The sequence below is a fragment of the Penicillium alfredii genome, assembly GCF_028826965.1.
Source record: "Penicillium alfredii strain IBT 34128 chromosome Unknown utg000009l_segment0_segment0, whole genome shotgun sequence".
Lineage (NCBI taxonomy): Eukaryota > Fungi > Ascomycota > Eurotiomycetes > Eurotiales > Aspergillaceae > Penicillium > Penicillium alfredii.
The window spans coordinates 2,378,921-2,399,541 of NW_026622706.1; the positions used below are offsets into that span (position 1 = coordinate 2,378,921).

The 20,621-nt window shown below is 53.7% G+C and overlaps 10 protein-coding genes across 10 annotated transcripts; 3 read left to right on the plus strand and 7 right to left on the minus strand.

Annotated features, from left to right (window-relative positions):
- Window positions 1-272: 272 nt before the first annotated feature.
- On the minus strand, window positions 273-1,106 carry NUU61_006803 (putative G-patch domain protein; the record flags this gene model as incomplete). Its single annotated transcript, XM_056657330.1, has 1 exon — window positions 273-1,106. The coding sequence occupies one exon, from the start codon at window positions 1,104-1,106 to the stop codon at window positions 273-275; it is 834 nt and encodes a 277-aa protein (XP_056510130.1).
- A 150-nt stretch (window positions 1,107-1,256) lies between these two features.
- Window positions 1,257-2,625, plus strand: NUU61_006804 (putative oxidoreductase; the record flags this gene model as incomplete). Its single annotated transcript, XM_056657331.1, has 2 exons — window positions 1,257-1,433; window positions 1,546-2,625. The coding sequence occupies 2 exons, from the start codon at window positions 1,257-1,259 to the stop codon at window positions 2,623-2,625; spliced, it is 1,257 nt and encodes a 418-aa protein (XP_056510131.1).
- A 219-nt stretch (window positions 2,626-2,844) lies between these two features.
- NUU61_006805 (NAD-dependent epimerase/dehydratase family protein) lies at window positions 2,845-4,128 on the minus strand (the record flags this gene model as incomplete). Its single annotated transcript, XM_056657332.1, has 4 exons — window positions 2,845-3,239; window positions 3,297-3,753; window positions 3,812-4,046; window positions 4,100-4,128. 4 exons carry the CDS (start codon window positions 4,126-4,128, stop codon window positions 2,845-2,847), a joined length of 1,116 nt encoding a protein of 371 aa, XP_056510132.1.
- A 990-nt stretch (window positions 4,129-5,118) lies between these two features.
- Window positions 5,119-7,701, minus strand: NUU61_006806 (deadenylation-dependent mRNA-decapping factor PAT1; the record flags this gene model as incomplete). Its single annotated transcript, XM_056657333.1, has 3 exons — window positions 5,119-5,242; window positions 5,322-7,508; window positions 7,568-7,701. The coding sequence occupies 3 exons, from the start codon at window positions 7,699-7,701 to the stop codon at window positions 5,119-5,121; spliced, it is 2,445 nt and encodes an 814-aa protein (XP_056510133.1).
- Window positions 7,702-8,435: 734 nt separating this feature from the next.
- NUU61_006807 (glycosyltransferase family 15 protein) lies at window positions 8,436-9,722 on the plus strand (the record flags this gene model as incomplete). The annotated part of the gene is made up of 3 exons (XM_056657334.1): window positions 8,436-8,483; window positions 8,551-9,303; window positions 9,369-9,722. 3 exons carry the CDS (start codon window positions 8,436-8,438, stop codon window positions 9,720-9,722), a joined length of 1,155 nt encoding a protein of 384 aa, XP_056510134.1.
- A 561-nt stretch (window positions 9,723-10,283) lies between these two features.
- Window positions 10,284-11,083, minus strand: NUU61_006808 (mitochondrial 37S ribosomal protein uS12m; the record flags this gene model as incomplete). Its single annotated transcript, XM_056657335.1, has 3 exons — window positions 10,284-10,349; window positions 10,434-10,534; window positions 10,645-11,083. The coding sequence occupies 3 exons, from the start codon at window positions 11,081-11,083 to the stop codon at window positions 10,284-10,286; spliced, it is 606 nt and encodes a 201-aa protein (XP_056510135.1).
- A 311-nt stretch (window positions 11,084-11,394) lies between these two features.
- NUU61_006809 (proteasome maturation protein) lies at window positions 11,395-12,247 on the plus strand (the record flags this gene model as incomplete). Its single annotated transcript, XM_056657336.1, has 3 exons — window positions 11,395-11,397; window positions 11,551-12,004; window positions 12,180-12,247. The coding sequence occupies 3 exons, from the start codon at window positions 11,395-11,397 to the stop codon at window positions 12,245-12,247; spliced, it is 525 nt and encodes a 174-aa protein (XP_056510136.1).
- A 1,026-nt stretch (window positions 12,248-13,273) lies between these two features.
- NUU61_006810 (uncharacterized protein) lies at window positions 13,274-14,214 on the minus strand (the record flags this gene model as incomplete). The annotated part of the gene is made up of 3 exons (XM_056657337.1): window positions 13,274-13,431; window positions 13,499-13,582; window positions 13,659-14,214. The coding sequence occupies 3 exons, from the start codon at window positions 14,212-14,214 to the stop codon at window positions 13,274-13,276; spliced, it is 798 nt and encodes a 265-aa protein (XP_056510137.1).
- Window positions 14,215-15,196: 982 nt separating this feature from the next.
- erg8 (phosphomevalonate kinase) lies at window positions 15,197-16,757 on the minus strand (the record flags this gene model as incomplete). Its single annotated transcript, XM_056657338.1, has 2 exons — window positions 15,197-16,301; window positions 16,402-16,757. The coding sequence occupies 2 exons, from the start codon at window positions 16,755-16,757 to the stop codon at window positions 15,197-15,199; spliced, it is 1,461 nt and encodes a 486-aa protein (XP_056510138.1).
- Window positions 16,758-17,549: 792 nt separating this feature from the next.
- Window positions 17,550-18,734, minus strand: NUU61_006812 (class I SAM-dependent methyltransferase; the record flags this gene model as incomplete). Its single annotated transcript, XM_056657339.1, has 1 exon — window positions 17,550-18,734. The coding sequence occupies one exon, from the start codon at window positions 18,732-18,734 to the stop codon at window positions 17,550-17,552; it is 1,185 nt and encodes a 394-aa protein (XP_056510139.1).
- Between the last annotated feature and the right edge of the window lie 1,887 nt (window positions 18,735-20,621).

The window sequence follows — 20,621 nt, forward strand, 5'->3', positions numbered from 1 at the left end:
GCAGTTTGTTCGCATTCTGGTCTTGTCTCTGCACTCTTCTGAGATATACACTACGTACCGAGGCATCATGGGCGGGAGAGTGTCATTTGACAGAGAAAAAAAAACATACAAAAAATAAAATACAAAGCGCACAGCATTACAGAATCAGTTCGATATTTCCAAGTCTATCATATCGGGAGTATCATAATCTATCATAATCCATCATAAGAGAAACCCAAATCCACAAGACAATAATGCAACGTGGATCACCCAAGTACCAAGAAAAGCACCTCTCAAGCACTCTCCCCTAGGTATTTGAGCACCTCATCGCTCTGAAAGAACATATTCCGCAACTTCTCCCCCTTTCGTCTCGCCTCAGCCGCGCCTCTACGCGCCTGCTTCGCATTCAAGTTCTGCACTTTCGGCGGCGGCGGCCGAGGCGCAACACGATCACCGTCCGCGTCAAGACCCACCCCCAGCCCAGCGGTGTCGTTCTTGATCCGGCCCTTCAGCGGCTCGCGGATGCCCTCGCGGCCTGGCGCGCCTAGTCCGAGCCGGCTGTCTGGGTCCCAGCCATATGTGGAGAGGTAGCGCAGGCCCGCACGCGAGCGGTCGAGGTGTGAGGGTGGGTGCGAATGTGTGAGGCAGACTTGGTGGGCGAGGGAGGCTTCGTGTGGGCGGGTTGTTGTGGGGGTTTGGTCTGATGGGGCTTGGTTGGATGAGAGGGGGAGGTTGCAGACTTCGCAGTGAGTTGGTGTATTTGTATGGCCCGGATAAGGGGGTTGTGTGGGAAGAGATGCTGGTGGTGGTGGTGGTGAGATTGCTTTCGCTGTTGGTGGTGCGGACTGCGCGGTGCGCGGTGGCGGTGTCGATTCCTGTGGTGTCGGTGTATTCGGAGATGTAAATGTTCTGGTATTTACAGGCTGCTGCTTCATTACAATTGAGAGATATGTGTTGGCAATGCTTGCGCCAGGCGGAGTCGACGAGGAGGATGCCCCCGGGCCGGTGGTGTTTAGTTCGTGCTCGGAGGAGCGCACGAACGGCACGCGTGTGCGGCGGATACCAGCGCCGAAGACGCGCTGGTCCTCGAGCGGGAGGAAGTAATCGTCGTCGTCATGTGGCGGCATGGCGGAGGGAGATGTTGTAGGAGGGAAATAATGACGGTGGAGTTGATAAGATTGCGTCGGAGGTGCGGACAGCTCGCCCTCACTTCTTGAACCAGGCACATTCCCCTTTCTCCCACCCTCTCTCTCCTCCCTACCCCCTACCCCCTCGCAATGCCCGTTCCTCTTCTTTCTCTAGCCGTTCAGGAAGGCATCTCGAAGATCCCATATGCCTGGACGGTGCTCCGCATCGTGCCGTGGGTGCTACTTGTGGGCGTGGTGAAATGGTACTTCGGCGGAGCAAGCAATGGCTCCGAGCGAGTGCTGCACTCGAAGGTGGTCATGGTCACGGTAAGAACATCTTTATTCTATTTCTATCTATGTCTATCCCATTTTTTTCTTCTATCAAAGTACCATTTGATACTGCCACCATAACCCAAACTGACATCATGTCCATTTGCAGGGTGGCACATCTGGCATCGGCGCAGCAGTAGTACAACAACTAGCGTCCCGCGGCGCCCAAGTCATCCTCCTCACGAAACAATCGCCCTCGGATATCTTCCTAGTTGAATACATCGACGACCTTCGCCGCATAACCGGCAATCAACTCATCTACGCCGAACAAGTGGACCTCACCTCTCTACACTCCGTCCGCACATTCGCCACAAAATGGATTGACAACGTCCCGCCGCGCCGATTGGACACCATCATTCTCTGCGGCGGGACAGCAGAACCAGCGCGAGCACACGGGCAGACAGAAGACGGCATAGACCGAGAATGGCAGGTCAACTACCTGGCGAACTACCACCTACTGAGCATCCTCAGCCCCGCGCTGCGCGTGCAGCCGGCACACCGGGACACACGAGTCATCTTCGCAACCTGCTCAAGTTACATCGGGGCGCAGTTCGAGCTAGACAATGTGAAGCGCGGGGTGGGGATGGCCATCCCCCCGAAACCCGGCCAACCCAAAAACAAGAACAACAGCAACAAACGGCCCAAGGGCATCTATGCGCTCAGCAAGCTGGCGCTGATGATCTTCGCGCAGTCGTTCCAGCGCCACCTCAACTCGTACGAGCGGCCCGACAAACTTCCGCCATGCACGCGCGTGCTGATCGTCGACCCGGGCCAGACGCGCACGCCTGGCATGCGGCGCTGGCTAACGGGCGGCTCGCTGTGGGGGTTGGTGCTGTATCTCCTGACGTGGCCCGTGTGGTGGCTGTTCCTCAAGTCGCCGCACCAGGGCGCGCAGAGTATCCTGTACGCTGCCATGGAGGAGCGGTACCAGCGCGGCAACGGCGGCTGGCTCATCAAGGAGTGTCGTGAGGTCGATTGTGCGCGCTCTGATGTGCGCGATGACGCGCTCGGGAAGCGGCTGTGGGAGTTTAGCGAGAAGCAGATTGAGGAGACTGAAAAGGAGGGTGCTGTTAAGCGCGCGCTGGAGAAGAAGGAGGCCGAGCAGAAGGCTGAGACGCAGACGCGCAAGGAGACTGCGTCGGCTAAGGCGCAGACTACTGGGTCGAGACGTAGCCGGAAGAACAAGTAATTGTGTTGATGCAATATCCATGGATTTATCTCCACGTTCACTGGGAACCATCCATATATCATTCTAGGGCTTAGATATATCATAAGCTCGAATTAAAAAAAAAAAAAAAAAACCATTTCTACAAAGCACACATTGACCAAGGAGATTCGTTGCATGTACTCTTCTAACCAATTTCTATATCGACACACCCGTATCCACATCATTTTTCATCAGCGATGTTTACTTCTTCAGCTGGGCCACCAGCTCCGCCGGCGGCTGCTGACGGTATCCCTGGGGGTTGTTCTCGGTCCAGCGCCAGAGGTCCGCGCAGGCATCCTCCAGGGTGCGCTCAGCCTTCCAGCCAAGCTCGGTGTTGGCACGAGTGGGGTTGGCGGTAAGGTTGAGCACGTCACCAGCGCGGCGGGGGGCCACCTCGTAGGGCAGGTCACGGCCGACGGCAGCGGAGAAGGCACGGATCATCTCGTACACGGTGCTGCCCTTGCCGGTACCCAGGTTCCAGGCGCGGACACCGGGGTTGTTGGCGCGGAGGTAGTTCAGGGCCTTGAGGTGGCCGTCAGCCAGGTCCAGGATGTGGATGTAGTCCCGGATGGCGGTGCCGTCGTGGGAGGCGTAGTCTAGAACAATGGTTAAAAAGAAGGATAATTAAAACAACATGAGAGTGTCAAACATACCATCGCCAAACACCATCAGCTTCTCGCGCTTGCCGGTGGCGACCTGCGCCAGCAGCGGGAGCAGGTTGTAGGGGACACCCTGGGGGTCCTCGCCCATGATGCCGCTGGGGTGGGCACCGGCCGGGTTGAAGTAGCGCAGCAGAGCGCCGTTCCACTTCTTGGCCTCAGCCTCGTTGCCAGCCTTGGTGGCGTTGTTGCGCTGGGCGTTGATGACATCGGTGATGGCGGTCTCAACGGCGAACTTGGTGTTGCCGTAGGGGTTGGTGGGGCCCAGAGGGCAGTCCTCGGGAATGGGGATCATGTTGGGGAAGCGGGTGGCATCGCCGTAGACGGTGGCCGAGCTGGAGAAGACGATGTTGGTGACGTTGTGGCGCACCATCGAGCGCAGCAGGTTGATGGTGCCGTAGACGTTGACCAGGTAGTAGTCCAAGGGCTTCTCACCCGACTCGCCGACGGCCTGCAGGGAAAGCAAAATGAGCATGGAATAGCAAGCAGAGCCATCGCAAACTACATACCTTCAGCGCGGCAAAGTGGATGACGCTGTCGATGTCGGGGTGGGCCTCGAACACCTTGTCGAAGCCCTTCTCGTCGGTGACATCGAGCTGGACGAACTCAGCCTTCTTGCCGCTGATCTGCTCAATGCGGCTGAGAGCCTCGGCGGACGAGTTGTACAGGTTGTCGGCAACGACAACCTTGTAGCCAGCGTCGAGCAGGGCGAGGGTGGTGAACGAGCCAATGTAGCCCGTGCCACTGCGGGGGAAATCAGTTGGGATCGCAATGCGGAAGTCTCAATTATCACTTACCCAGCAACAAGAACCGAACCAGTAGGCATGATGTGCAGGTCAGAAGACAAAAAAAAATATCCAAGGTGTTTAGAAAGAAAGTGGGAGTAGAGGGATGAGGGAGAAACGAAAAGCGGACGAGGGGCAGCATTTAAGGGGAAAACTCCAGGTGGGGAGGGGTTCCATCTCGACTCTTACGCGGCCAATTCTATCTTTTTGACTGTGACAATGGCATCATCCGGGCATCGTTGAACTCCTCTGGTTCTGCAATTAATGCATTGGCTTTTCTCTACTCTCTAATCGCATTTGCAACCCCATTCCCAGTCCATGGCGACCTCGTGGTGACTGCGATTTTCCAATGATCGTCCTGGCGGTGTACTCGCGCTAACTGCGCCGCGTTGTCTCGAAGACGGCAAGATGTGCACTCGACATGGGAATAGTGAAAAGTATGATTCCCCCTCTGTCCCCTGGTATACACTGGCATACCATGTACGTGTCAAACCCTCCCCCGTTTCATCTCTGCCAGAGCCGAGTGGGTCGGTGTCCACCGTGCCGAATGATCCCCGATCCAGGGTCCAGTCCCGGTTTGACACCCGATTGTTACTGTCAAGAACTAAGAATCGGCTTTGTAGACCTGATTTATTCAAGCATTTGAGCGAAAATGAAATGGTATTGGAACAAGAAAATCAAAGTTGTATGAAGGTTGTAGTTCAAAGGCCCAGCTTAGGGCAAGTTTTCGGGGTGGCTACCCCCCCGCCATGATATGTGTAGTTGCCAGTGTTCCCTCTTCACCCTCCGGGATTGGAAGGTTCAATTGTCCCACTAAGCCCAGGTGGACTGATGCCAAAGTCCATAGCGTACGGCGACGGGCTTCCGGGAGAGTCTGGCTGGATTCTGCATGAGAATCCCAGCCGGACTCGGGAAGAACACTGGAGGGCATGACGCCCAGACATTCGTGAGCGAATTCTGTGTGCCAGAAACACTCCTCACACAGCCCAACACAAATTTTGTTCAATCTATTCATTGGCATCCTGGTCGTTTTAACCCAGGAGCTCCACATCCAGGCCAATGGCCCGCATGAAGAGGTTTACGTTACCCAACCGCTGACTGGCCATGTCGGCAGGGAGTGTTTTGCTGTAGGTCACGGTTTCCATAACACGGTCCCTGGCGAAAGAGGAAGATCAAATTAGCATCCACACCGAGGAAAGAATGAATGAAATGAAAAGAGCCAGGAGTCACTCACTTGACAGCGATCACCAAGCGCTGCTGCTGCTCGGGACTAGCACCAATCCCCACCGCGGCGAGGAACTGCCACACATACATATCGTCGCCCGAGTTGATGGAGCCGGGAAATATATCGTTCAAGGCGGGCTCCAGAGTGTCGAAAAGAACGTTGAACTTCTCCACCCACTGCTGCCAGTCGCGCTCCGATGCCTGGCCGGCCTCCTTCACGATTTCGGCACGGCTGAGCAACATCGTCAAAATGCCCAGCCCAACCTTGGTACGGGCGACGGTCTGTACGTGGGTTTGGGCAATCACCAGACCCAGAAGGCCAATGATAATGTTGAAGGGCGCCTCGTTCACATAACCCAACAAGCTCGGCATGATGGCCAACGAGAACAAGTCAATGGCTTCCCGCACGGCAAGAGAAGGCTGCGCCTCACCGGGCACGGGCTGCGCAAGACGCACGACATCCAAACTATCCAAGTGCACAACAATCATAGTGAGGATGGTGACACGCTGCTCCTGGTCGATGTGGCGGAAGATGCGGGGGATGGCCTTTTTACCTTTCGGGTAGGACAGCAATGCGATGAAAGGGTGGGGCGTCGTCGAGCTCGGCACGATGGGCTCCATCACCTTCAGCGCTCGCCAGAGCTGCTGGTTCAGCGAATGGACCTTTTGACGCCATTCCATGTGCTCCTGGATCGCCTCCGCATCCCCTTCCTCCGGTGGCGGGGGCATCGTTCGCTCCATGTCCTCCATGGACATCAGGGCATTGTACACACTCTCGAGGTTAGTAAGAATGGATTTGCGGTCACTGAGACTGAGGTCTGACTGCAGTTTCTTCGGTTTGGCCCCATCGGCACTATCAGGCCGCTTGATGTTGAGCATCGGCTTTGGCGCCTTGGCGTTGCTGAACGAAATCTTGCCCAAACTGCCCTCGATAATAAGCTGCTTGTTCTTTGGCTTGGCCTTTGCAGCCTCGACGGCACGCTGGACCTGCTGCTGCATTCGCTGCATGTGGTTGTCGGCGCTGTGGAAAGCCCGCCGCGATCCATGTCCGCCAAGTCGGTTACCCGTTTGGAGGAGGTAAGTTTGGGCGAAATGACCAAGAGGTTGATGCGGGTGCTGGCGAGGCGCACCCCGGATCTGGCTGTAAACCTGGTAGTAAAAGTCTTCCGCCAGCACAGCCTCGGGATCGGAATCAGCCACATTCCCAGCCGCCGCCACCAGCTGTTGCAGCTGAATGCGCGTGATAAAATTCTTGTCCTGCGGAGTCATCAAGCCATTGCCCCTTGACAGGAGGAAGATCTTATGGTTGCGTTTCGCCCGCTTGGCATCCTCAATCAGATAGGCATTGCGTTGCTCTTCCGTCAGATGCATAAGCTGCTGCGGAGTGGTAATCACTGGCATGCCACTTTGAGCACCCCGAGTGGCTGGTGGCGGGACTTGTTGCTGCCGCTGGGCTGGTTGTGGACCGACATGGCGCGAGCCGGTGGGCGGCATATTCTGCGGAGGGAAATTGGCATTTTGGAGATGGTGCAGGGGCACACCAGGAGGAAGCTGTCCAGGACCACCGTAAAGTTCCGGGACACCTGGCGGCGGGGGCGGCATCTGCGGCGGCAATGCACCATTTTCCAGCTGCGCCTGCAAGAATTCCGGAGGGATCGGGGGGAAGCCATCGGGGAGCGTCGGAAGATGCTGGGGGTGGATGGGGTATGACGGGTCGGCAAGAGGTTGGGGAAGACGTTGCGCCGGCACATTCGGCGCACTCTGCCCATGCTGCCGCATCTGGGCCTCCACCTCCTCTAGACTCATCATTTTCCGGCTCGCGGCGGGCTCGGTGGGTTTCTTCTGCGAAATACCCCACACACTGGACTTTGCCTGCAAATCAGGAATGTACCCAGGGTCCTCATACTTCTCGTAGCCGGTGCGCTTGGAGGTAGCGGCCGTGGAAATGGTGGCCGGCTGAGCAGGGGTCTGGACATTGGGCTGAAGGGGCTCCCGAGCGGCCTGAGGGTGTTGAAGGCTGTAGCGAACCTGCTCCTCGCCAATTGCATCGGCGACCTGGGCGGTTCTTCCAAAGAAGTCGAAGTCCTTGCCGACAGGCTTGATATTCGGCCCACCACCAAAGGTGTCGTCGTTGAACTCATCTTGATCATCGTCAAGCTGGTCTCCCAAGCCATCGTAGGTATCCTCGAAGTCAATCCTAATTGCTCATCAGTGCATGCTTCATATTTTTACCGACCATAAAATAGGGTATCTCACGCATCGTCGTCCTCGAGAGCCGTAGCCTGTGCGACTTGCGCGAAGGGATCCGGATTCTCGAAGAAACCCCTCGTGGCCTCGGGACCACGGTCACGGTCCCTGGGGAGGGTTGTATCAAAGCCGAAGAAAGACATAATTCTTTGGCTGGATGGAAGGAGGGAAGATCAGGAGGACGGAGTGAGGTAATGGTGGGGGAGAGAGGAAGAACGGACCAGGCGAAGGTCGGCATTTCTGATGCCTGAGGCGGAATTGCCAAGCACGGGATTTTGATCGAGTATACAATGGACGGTTTACATGGCATCAACATTAATAGAGAGCTATATCTCTATCCAAGTCTGTCATCATGTTGAAACTGATCTAAAACCAAGTATTCTCAATTATATCTTTACTATATATTTCTATTGCTATACGATCTTGTATGGTGATTACTCGTCCAGATTGTATTATATGCGAGTCCTGCCATCGGCCCCAGCAGACATAATCCTAGCCCCAAATTTGGATGCTTAACAAAGAACTCAGAATCCATTGACTTATGGAGTCTCAACCCGGCGTGGAGCCAACCCATGCGCAACCCCCCGATGTTGAATGCCCGAAGAATGTCTCACACGCGGTGAAACCAGGGTGAAAGCGGTGGATGTCCCGTCTTGCGTGGCCCATGACGCTCATTGTCTCCCTCGTTTTTTCCACTACTTTTGACTGTGGACATTCACTCGTTCATCTCTCTATTATCTTTTTTTTCCACTTCAGTCTCCTCTGGGTTAATTTCTACACCTTTTTGACGCGCATGGATTCCAATGCTCGTTAATTTCACCGTCTGACGTGCTGTCTGTTGCCCCCCATTAGCCTCGACTGTCTTCCCTCCGCCAGGATGCCTGTGCCCGTACGGTATACCCGTTACCTTCTCTTTGCCATTGTGGTTAGTATCCAGAGTCTCTTACCCTACATAGATGTTGGTTTGGGACTAGGCTAACAGTAGAAACTAGGGGTTTTTCCTTTTCTTCTTCCTCTTCTCCGGAACCTCCATCTCGATCCCTACCTCTCCGTCTAAACCTATTAGTCCCAGCTATGAAGAGTTCCGGGCACACAAAGTCCAGACCCCTGGTGCGAACAGCACTTTCCGAGTCAATGCTACCTTCGTGACGCTGGCGCGCAACTCCGACATCTGGGATATCTCCAAGTCAATCCGCACCATTGAAGACCGATTCAATCACAACTACAACTATGACTGGGTGTTTTTGAATGACCAGGACTTTGACGATGATTTCAAGAAGCTCACCACCTCCCTGGTGTCTGGTACCACATACTATGGCCGGATTCCCAAAGAACACTGGTCGTACCCTGACTGGGTTGACCAGGAAAAGGCGCGCAAGGCGCGCGAGGAAATGGGTCGCAAGAACATCATCTATGGCGAGTCGGAGAGCTACCGCCACATGTGCCGCTTTGAGTCTGGGTTCTTCTTCCACCACCCGCTGATGCTGAACTACGAGTACTACTGGCGCGTGGAGCCAAACATCGAGCTCTTCTGTGACGTCGGCACCGATCCCTTCCGCCTTCTCAAAGAGAACAACAAGATGTACAGCTTTGTAATTAGTCTGTACGAGTACCACGAGACCATTCCCTCGCTGTGGAGCACCGTGAAGGAATTCATCAAGGGCCACCCAGAGCATATCCCCAAAGGAAACGCGATGGATTTCATCAGCGAGGATAGCGGCAAAACCTACAACAATTGTCACTTTGTATGTGCTTTTTTTGCGGTCCAAATGCCGCGGATAAGAAATGTACTAACTCTTTTGTCCTGCAGTGGTCGAACTTTGAAGTCGGCAGCCTGGACTGGCTCCGGTCCCAGGAATACACGGACTATTTCTCGGCCCTGGATCAGACCGGCGGCTTTTTCTACGAGCGATGGGGTGATGCACCCGTCCACTCCATAGCCGCCAGCATCCTGCTGAAGAAGGAGCAAATCCATTTTTTCAACGACATTGCCTATTACCACCCGCCATTCACGCACTGCCCATCTGATGAACAGGCAAGACTGGATCTGCGATGCCACTGCAACCCGAATGACAACTTCGACTTCCGGGGATATTCCTGCACCAGCCGCTGGTACAAGCTCAACGGGTGGAAGAAGCCCCCGGGCGTGAAGGAAACAGACTAAACGGGCTGCAGGGGTTGGGGATCCTTTTCCTTTCGTCCATCCTCCGCCCCTCGGTGATATTGGCTAGTAACGCTCTCCGAGGGAAGAGAAGGACTCGAATGCCTCATGCTCTGTGATTCCTGCGCAGAATGAGATTACCCTTAATACGTGCGTCCTGCTTTATCTCTAATTTGCAGTACTGCGCTTCATCTTTGGTTATTGGACAGCTTCGCTTCGATGTCTGTTATGTGTTACTATTTCCATATTTCGGCAGCGTTACCATTTGTTTTGTCATTTGATTTATGGGTCATCGGAGTACCGAGAAAAAGGACAACGGGCAACGGGCAACGGGCAATTGGCGATTGGCGATTGGTGTTTTCTATACTTTTCAGAATTGATAAAACAGGTGAATGGGATTATTTTCCGGTTGAAATTCGGTAGATTTTGGTCCCTTTCATAGCGATACATGCAATTATCCACATGACAACTTCAGAGTACAATGGGTCAAGAGAAAACAAAAATGAAAGGAAAGCCCAAGCGATGGCTTCCTCTATGAAACAGATGCAAGCTCAATCAACTAGCTCAGTTGCTCTTCGGCTTCTTCGTTCCGTACTTCGACCGACTCGTCATTCGGCCTCCAACACCACCCTAAGCAAATTGGTCAATGCCTGTACAAAGAAACGGAAATATGATATAACATCGAAAGGGGGGGGAAGGAGACTCAAAACGTACCAAATCCATGGCACCCCGAACCACATGATACTTGACACCAGGACAATCCTGGGCTCTACCGCCGCGGATATGGACAACACTGTGTTGCTGGATATTGTGACCTGCAAACAGACCAATATTAGCAAGACAAATTCGAGATCGCTCTCGGCAAAGACCAACACAAAAACTGGGCCAGAAAATAACAAAAGAACAGAAAAAAAAGACCCCATACCTTCACCCGGGATAATCGCACTAACAACCTTCCCCGAACTCAACCGCACACGAGCCGTCTTCCGCTCACCAGAGTTGGGCTTCTTGGGTTTCGTGACACCAGTCTTGAGACACACGCCCTTCATAGCTGGGTGATTCGCGAGCGCCGGAGACCGCGCGCGGCGGGCGCGCTGTCCGGTGCGGATACCGCGACGTACTTGGTTGAAGGTGGCGCGAGTAATGGGGGAACAGGAGAATTGGCGACGGGTAGTGGCGGAGAGGGGGAGGGCGGTCGAGATGCGGAAGACAGGCTGGAAGGTGAATTTGGAGGAGATCGGGGCGGGTCGACGGAGGGGCGCTGTAGATGTGGTGAGCGCGCGGAGGGGTGTCATCGAAGGCTTGGGCCGCTGGGCCAGGGTGCGCAGGGCACGAAGGGCCAGGGGCGAGATTAATTGGGGCATGATGTGTTGGTGGGTGTTGGCGTGCGGAGAGAGACCCGTCGGAGATCGAGAAATTCAATTGATGCCCCCAATATGGGGAGTACACGTGATCTGCGTGGATGGTTTGCTCCGGGTGCCGGAGGAGCTGGGGGACGCGCTGCTTCTCTCTGCCTAAAGGGACCGACCTCCGTCAGCTCAGTGTCATTGCATCTCTTTTCCTGCTTCGTCTTGTGGACTTTTCTCTCTCCTCTGACGGATTCCCTTGGACTCATACCACTCTCCGTGATATAAGAATCCAAATCCAGAGGATTCTCCCGATCCCATCCGCCATCATGGTACGTTATCAAGCTACAGGACCACTGACCTCACCAAGCGAAGAGGGAAAGCTGTCGACCAGCCAAGCCCATCCCCAAACCAGCTTCCATCAGGAATCCAAATTCCATAAAACACAATAAGACAAATAACTAATTACAATTCAATACCACCAGTCCCTCCGCATCACCCCTCAGACCGCCCACCCATCCCAAACCTCCAACACAACAACCCGGCAACAGATCCCCATCAGCCTGCCCCGGGCAACAAAGGGCGCACCCTCGGCACCCGGTCTGCCCGACACCCTCCGCAACAAGATCACGCTCCCCGCGACGCCGCACGCCTCCTCGACCAACGCCATCGCAGCCGCCGACACCCCGGACTCGACACACCCGCTCGAAGCCCGTCTGCACGCCTGGCGCGCAACCCAGGATGCATTGAAGATGGAGGGCCTGCGCCGGGCGTACGGGATTGCCGAGCCGGTCCGCCGGGGCATGGAGCTGAAGATCGTGCGCGACGGCACGTTCCGGCCTGCGGCGCTGGGCGGGCTTCGGGGTGGCAATGTCCATGAGGATATCCTTGTGCTTGGGGGTCGGGATACCGAGATTGCGTGGGAGGATGTGTTCCATGGTAGGTTTTTTTTTTTTTTTTTTTTTTTTTTTTGTTCTTTTCTTTTCTATTCTTTCTGCCTGGTTGCTATCTGGGGTGGCATGGGACGAATCGTCTATAAACCGGGAAACCGTATATATATCAGAGAGAGAACACTTTGTTTCTTTTTGCTAACTTGATCCTTTCTCTGCTACAGGCGACGAACTCCGGGAACCGCCCGCTTTCCACGACGAAATGGAGAAGAGGCTGAAGATGGACTCTTAAATTGAGCGTTGACGAATTCCTTCCTGTCTTTTATTGTCTTTATCTTTCCATCAAGATTTTCCACTGGTCTTCTTCCCTTTTCTTTCTGTCCCCATCCCTGCTCATATCCACCTGATCTAAGTCTCCGCCGCCAAGGGATATAATGTAGATATCGCCTGGAAAAATAAGGCAGTGTAAGGATTGATCCGGATCACAACTAGAGAGATATCCATATAGAAAAGTGGCAACAAATGCCGACTGCCATAGCTGCTATACCTTAACCCAACCCGAATACTACGTACTTCTCGTGGGATAACTCTTAGTGAGAGCTTCAGAGAGAAAGAAAGGACAACGAGAAGATAAAATTGTAGATACAGTGGTTCAACACCAACCATACAATAATTGAACAAAAAAGAAAAAGGAAAGTAGGATTGGATGGGTATATAAAAAAAGGGGTAGGAGAGTGACCAGTCGGACAGGAGAGACACGGGAAGAAGTGGGTGGCCAAGAGGTAATAATAGAGACAGGAAAAAAGAAAAGAAGACCAACAATTAGCACCCAAGGAAGGCAAAAACACCCGGATAGACCAACAAACAGGCTAGAAAAACCCCAGACAGATCATGCCCCATGTACAAACAAAAAGACAAGGTGAACCAATGTGTGTGCACGAGGCCAAGTACGACTTCATCGTAAGGACCGGAAAAGAGAAGAACCCAAGAAACCGAGCATGATGGCGAGGACAGATGGGAGGGGGGAGAGAAAGAGAGAGAAAATCGTGATATCAATAAGCCGGGATCAAGGGATAGAAATGTCCAAACGCCGCTTCCGGAGCACACATATTCAGCAATAGTAGCTCAGGTTCGACACACCAGGCTGGTCCTGCATCCAGGCAGGAATGGGCACATGGCCGAGATACCAGAAAAGGAACGGGATATCGGAACACAGGTATGAAAGAGAAGGCAATGGCAACAGAGATCACGGAGTCCGGTATCTTGATCGCAGAGGCTTAACTGCCAACGCCGCCAAAAAGCTTCCTCGACCACGGGCTCATAGAATCACACAGCGGCATCCCGGGCTGCGCTCGCTGGCTTCACGCTCCCGGCTGTACTGCGCCTTGGCTCCCTTGGCGTCCTCCTCGTCTACCACTTCTTGCGGCTTCACAGTCATATGAACGACATTGGGAGCATCATGGTTGAACCTCGAGTCTGCTCATATTGTTAGTCCAACTCCAAGCACCGACACAGCGGACATAAAAAAACGAGTAATACATACCAGACAGAGGCGACTTGTCATCCAATAATTTCCCAAAAGAGATCAAACGAATGGAGCTCGGTGACGAGGGACGAGTTTCCCAGTCTATAGCCAAGATATACCAGGTTAGCAAAGGGCTCGTTCATGGAATCTCTCTTCTCTCCAAATTGATCATTCTTACCAGACCGCCACTCGCGCCAGATCAATTCCTTCAATGTGTAGACACTCATCGCGAACGGATCATAGTTCTCGACATTGACCGAGCACTTCCGCAGATATTTCCCATCGATCGTGAACGGGTGGCGCGACCCCGTCGTCAACAACAGCGTAATCACCAAAGAAGGGCCCGGGTCCTCAACTTCCTTCCCCGAGGCAACATCCGACAGATCCTCTGAGGGCTCAGCGGCAGGCTTAGGTTCTTCGGTATGCATTGCGGGCGCATCCGAATCCTGAGGTAGCGCGACTGGAGATGTGGTGTTATTCGGGGGTGTGGGTGAGGTGCTGGTGGTTGCTGTCACGGGGGCGCTTTCGCCACTGGTTGCGGGGTGGTTCGCGGCAGCTGCATCGCTTGGCTGAGGGTGGTCTAACGGCGCAGCAGTGGGAGCCGCCGCGACGGGGTCTGTGTTTGCTGGCACAGACTCGGCGTCTTGGGGCGATGGGGGCTGGGGTTGAGATTCCTGCGGAGAAGTGGTCGGACCCGAGTGAGCCTCCGATGCCGGCTGGTCGGTGGACGACATGACTGATTGCCCCAGTTGGCAGGTGGCAATTAACTTTTCCCTCCACAGGGGGAAAGGGGGGAAACACCGTCAGCGGGGAGGAAGGGGAGATCGCCTTTTTGGAATGGGGGGAGAGAGGAGAGGCTCGAGGGAGAGATGGTCGGGGGGAGCCCGAGATGTGAGGAGTCGACCGGGGAGCGCAATAATGTCTCACTAGCGCAACGTGCCAGAAGGAATAATGTACACTGCCGAGGAAAACCAAAGAAAAAAGGAAAAAGGAAAATAAAAAATAAGATAAAATAAAAAAAGGGTTTAAGGGGGTGGGGAAGAGAAGATCAGCAAGACAAAGAAACCTGGAAATGAAACGAGCAAACAAGTCTCTCCACAGAATTCATGAAAAGGGGGGATTGGCATTCAAGAAAAAGTGAAAAGAAGAAGAAAAATAGTATATCGAGCAGGCGAGAGATCCGGGGAAAGAACTGGCCCCCAAGAACAAAAACACTTTGCATTCTTGTTTTCTTTGGAGATACCACGTCATGGCAGTTTTTGGATTCATGGATATTCCTCATAATTCTCCATGTTGACAGTCTACCGAAATTGCTAAAGGATATCTATATACCGGGATCCCATACTTTCTCTTCAAAGCCGAAATGATGAGCCCCGACATCCACAGATTGCTGCTGTGACTGACCCCGGCCCAAACTGGAATGTTCGACAAACAGACACGATCGCAGGCGTCTGATGTCCTCGCCCTCAGCTGGAACATGGACTCGTGATGCATATGTCGGGAGGGGGATGTATAGATACATCCATGAATAGGATGCAGGGTAAGTACGGGAACACATGGGAAGTGCATCCGAGTTGACTTCGATATGATGCGTTGAAGCGGGCATTTATGTCATTTGATACCCAGATATGCCAGGAGGCGTGGAGGTTCCGGTCCAAAATGCAAACCGGCAAGGCGCAGCGTCGTCGGGAACTGGTGACCTCACTTATATCGAGTCTAGACCCAGCCGGCGTATTGCTCCAGGATTTCATTCTTCACGCCCTCTGAGCCGTGCCGCACGCCCAGTAGCCGCACGTTGCCGATTTTGCCGCCAAAGTCATCCTCGACGGTGCTGGAGTAGTTGGCGAACCGCTCATTCAGCCGGGCAATCACTGTTGGGTCATCCCGAATCAACAGTGCAATGGCATCGTATCCGCCGGCGCCGGGGACCACCCCCCCAATCACACCCTCAATCTCCATGAGGTTGTCCAGCAGCTCGGTCTGAACGCTGGGCTCGATAGGGACTTGAGTCTCCTGGGTCAAGGTGCGGATGTACTCCCGTGTTCGCTGGATCGAGGAGCGGATGCCGGAAAAATCACCATCCGGGTTCGAGCCAGGATGCTGTGCCAGACGCTTCAGCTCTTGTCGTAGTCGTTCATTATTGTTCTGGAGCTTGCCCCACAGGAGGTCGGCGTCCTTGCGGTTGGCATTCCGCCATTCCAACACCTTCTTGACCATCGAGGGAGTCTGCGAGCCACATTCAACGTCGCACAGAACCATCTGCATCCCCCGCGGAAGCTGCATGCCAAAGTCCACACACTCGGTGTCCCACGGGTGCTTCGGGTCAGCGTCCTCGACAACTGCAAACAACCGCTCCTCAAACCCATCGGTGCCCACATCGCCCACGCACGCCAGAATCGCCGGCGAGAACCGTCGGTAGAGGCACGATCCATAGACTGCAGTAGCGACGTCGAATCCCGATCCAACCTTGCCCTGGGCGGCGCAGTGGGCCGCTTGGGCCAGATTATGGAGCTTGTCGCGGCCAGCGCCGAGATCGTCGGCCTGCATGGTGCGGTGAATGACCAAAGCCGAGACAAGGGCAGTGACTAGCGCAGCCGAGGAGCCCAAACCCGTCTTGTGGGCTTCTTGTAGAGGCACGCCGAAGTTGGCAAAGCGACCGCGCGCCCGGGACGCCGGGCCCCTGGAAGTGGCCGTCTCTGAGTAGTAGTCATTATCGGCCAGGATGGTGACCGACAATGATCCGAAGTCTTTGGAGTCGGCGACGTAGCTGATGTAGGTCAAGGCATAGCTTAGAGAGGTCTCGACGAATAGGTTCCGGGGCCTAGACTCGTTGCTTGTTAGCCAACCCGAAACAAACCTAGGTATTCTGGTCCAAGCATGAGACAAAACATAGTTGATTGTGGGGAAGAGAATGGTCGCACCTGTTGCCCTTCTGGAACACTTTCACACCGCCACCATTTTCGCATCGCTGAACACCGTATTCCCACACCGCATCCACAAACTGTGGAGAGCGCACCACGATGGTATCCGCGGCCTCTTGATCCTCGGAGCTGACACCCTGTGGCTCTCCACCCAGGGCAGCTGTCTTAGTGTCCGCTCCTGACCCCGAAGGTCCCCGGCGATGGCCTCGTCGCAATTGCTGGACGACAACGTGAATTCGTGCGTCGAGTGCGAAGACGGTGCCGGTGTAGCTGCGGTCGAGGACAAGGTATCCACCGGTGAGGAGGACCTTCCCTGGGGCGGACAGAGCCGTCACAGAAGATGGTTGAGGGGGCATGAAGACCGAGCGTGGGGATTTATCTTGAGGTTGGACCTAGAGGCCTTTCGAACTGAGGTGGTACCACGCGGTTCCCAGGTACGTGGGGAGGGGAGGAAATGGGAATTGGATGTGGAATCGGATGAGCAATACAACCCTGGAGTCTCAGGTCTTCCTTAAGATCAAATTGAACAAAGGGAAAAGACCTCGGGCGGATGGCACCAGGGAAGATGCAGGGACAAAGGCCATGGCGGGGAGGCGAGGTTGTATCGAATTATCCTAAGCGGGTTAGCTCCAGCCAAGCCCAGCGAAATTGAGTCAACTGGTCAGAGCAGCTGTTGTGATGCTATACCCATTTGTCTTATTTCTTTGTATAAAATCTCTGGACATAATTGTGGACTACTACTACAGTATAGACTTGGGAAAATCATGAGAAGACCGGTGATATGCAATTCGTTAATTGAACCATCCATAGAACTCCAGAAACTGCTCGCCAACAGACCCAAAAAATCCCAAGAATGAAGAAAAAGGCAGCCAGAACTCCCCAAAAGCCTTCTCTAAGCTTTTAATAACTGTACAGGGTATTTGCAGTGGGGGGACGAGGACATATATGAGGGAGGTGAGGGAGGTGAGGGTAGGCTGGTTTGATGGGGAGCAACTGACCTCAGGGGCCCCGGGGATCCCTTTCACCGTCCGACAACTCGGACAGTCACGACAGAAGGACTGTCGCACTTCCACCAATATCGGATCAGTCACACACGATGCATACCCCATGCAAAAGAAAAGAAAAGCAAAAATGTGTCCATGGCAACCTTATGATCGGGGCTTCTGCGCAATGATGCTGTAGCTTGTGGTGGCCAGGCGCATGTTGTCCATCTTGACAAAAGCCTGGCCATCAAGGCACAGGCGGTTGATCAGGGTCTTGAAGTGGCGGGGCAGCACATGGAGCTTGACGAGGCCGAGGATGACCTGACGCAGGGTGCGGAAGTACAGGTCGACGGTGTCGATCAGCGGGGCCTGCAGCCCGTCGATGCTGGCGTTCTCCGAGCGGACCACCTCAAATCCCGAATCCTTCAGGGCCTCCTCCAAACTCTCCGGAGTGGGGGTGCCAACGGCGCCGATGAGCGGCTTGACGCGGCTCATCAGCTCGGCATGTTCGGCATTCTTGGGGTCGTAGGCAGGCAAGCTGACCCAGTCGAGGAGGGAGATTTTGGCCCCGGGCTTGAGTATGCGGAAGACCTCGCGGAAGAGGGCGCGGTGATCCTTACACAGACTCAGTGCTTGGATCTGGTAGAAGCCGTCGAAGTTCTCGTCGGCAAATGGGAGAGGGAGGTTGTTGAAGTCCTGGGTGACAAAGGAGTTTTGGAGCCCGCGCTCCTCGTTGAAGCCCTGCGCCTGCGCAATCTGGTTGGGGTCAATGTTGAGGCCGGTGACGTGGGCGCCCGAGTATTGCGCCATGTGGGCGGCCACGCGCCCGCGACCACATCCCAGATCCAACACGCGGTCGCCAGTCGACAAGCCAATGTTGCTGGCAATTGACCGTTCATACAAAATCTGGTTCTCCAGGACGTTGGCCTTGCGGCTCATCCACGGCGGAATATACATTTTTTCAACATCGCCCAGCGCGCACAGATGGTTCAGCACGCCATAATACGACTTCAAGCAATCCCCAACCTTCTCCTGGTAATTGGGGCCCAGCACCTCGCGCATCTGCTGCTCATTGGACCAGTCCAGGTTGTAGATGACATACGACGCCATGAAGTCGTCCACTTGCTTGGGGGTCAGATTGGAGAGGTATCGGAATGCCGTCCAAAACGACTTCCACCGCTTCGGCGACGCCGAATTGTCCAGATCCTTGCCATGTCGCCCGAGGGCGAAACCGGTGACCATCAGCTTCTGCTTCTCGTGCGCGATCTCATCCAGCGAGCTATCGCTTTCGGAGCCTCGCTCGCTCCGCCCAGGATGGCGCGGCGTCTCCAAAAGAGTTTGTGATACCATTGTGGCAGTTTTTTGTGTCTGTACAAGGGAAACAAAGAGGATTATGGAGTGTATGGCCGAGATGGGATGCAGGAATTCTGGTAAAAGAGAAAAAGAAACCACAAAAATGGGAGTCGCCCCGTGTATATATTGCGCATCGCACAGCTCCCCGGGGGCCCAGCGCAATTTATAAGCCCCCCGAGATAGTCGTTCTCCACGATCGAAACAAAAAAGATCATTCGCCAACCCGTGAGACGGTCAGTAGCCACTTGGTGGATTGTCACCAGACCTGGAAGCTCCGGTTAGGCCGGCAGTGGTTCAAGCCGATCAGACGGCAGAGCAAGGCCGATTCATGGCACATCCAGTGTTCTCTTTTTCTTTTCTTTTTTTTATCCGGATAACCGCAGCAATGTACCCTCATGGAATACTATCGCCACATTTGATGCCATTTTCCCGGTTCTCCTTCTATCCTCCCCTTCTATTGCGATCTCAGATCTCAGGGATAAACTGCTAGAAACGAAGCGGTCTACGCAGACACGAAATGACGCAGTGCGGTCGGTCCCTGGGAGGAAATGAGTATCGTCATGGGTGCGACGATCCAGACCCACTTCCAGCGTCCTTCGACGATGAATACTCTTCTCAGTAGCTCCCAGGTTCATCAGAGAGGGGTGGGTTGTACCTCGAACATCATCGTACATACAAAAGTTTCTGAGGGATGTGGCAGCATGGGGGATTCTATAAAAGCCACGCCGGAACCCTACATGTATGTCGATGTATGTGACCGGAGACTTGTCACTCAGCTTCTTATTAGTTCCCCCCTCTGACGATCCCGAAAGCTCTCTTTTTCTTTTCTTTTTTTTTCTCTCTCCATCTCGCTTTCTCTTTCCTTCCCCCGCTGTATCTTGTTTTACTCCTGCAGGCCCGTTGACTTATTATTTTGTTACAGTACATACACTTGAGCCTTGTCCAACGTCATCGTCGGGAATCGGCATGAGCTCGGAGAAATGTTTGGTCAGCCTCACTGAACCCGCCATATCCATAGTATTTGCCCTTCGAGAAGCCTTTTTTCCTTTTTTGATTACCAAGAAAAAAAAAATTTGAATCACTTTTTTTTCATTTGTTTTATTTCTTGGAATAACAAAAAAAAATCCCATGTGGACATGGCTCGGAAGTGGGCCCACGGGTCAGCTTCGGATCGAACTGTCAGGATTGAGTATTCTTGACTAATCCATGAGGGACTTTAAGGTGACCCACCGGCTCCACTGGAGATCGGCTGGTAGGGCATTTTATTTTATTATTTTATTATTTTCGAAACAGACCCTGACACCATACCGTATATCCGGGTCACGTGGGTACCCCAATCGAGTAGTATACTCCTTGAGGCAGTGAAGAGCCTGCCGTCTTGGCGTTGGTTCTTCTCTTTTATGTATATAATGTATAGAAATAATTAAAGTGGTTGAATAAAGTCGAGTACTTGCAGATTGAAAATAATCTTGTAATTTATGGAAATAGATTAGGATTTACATAATACATCTTGGGGAGAGATAAAGTGTATGCGCCTCGCCGTGATGATGCAATTTCGAGCACGGCTTAAATGGCTGGAGTATTGTAAGTATGTAAACAGGGGCCCTGTGGAAAGTTCTCTGATCAATATATACATGTATGTATATCTGGTACTCAAAGACAACAAATGTTTTGTGAAATGTGTAAACTGTCTATAACAATAAAATATGACTATTATCGAATTTTTCTCCCGGTGGGTCATCGAGATGGATCATCGGCGATGATGAAATGGACGGGGCCGCCTTCCCCAGGCATAATCGGGTACCTGCTTGGGTTCCTGAGGCAGAGACCTGCCGAGCAATCTCATCCACGGATCAACAAAGTTGGAAAGGGCGAAGAAATGAG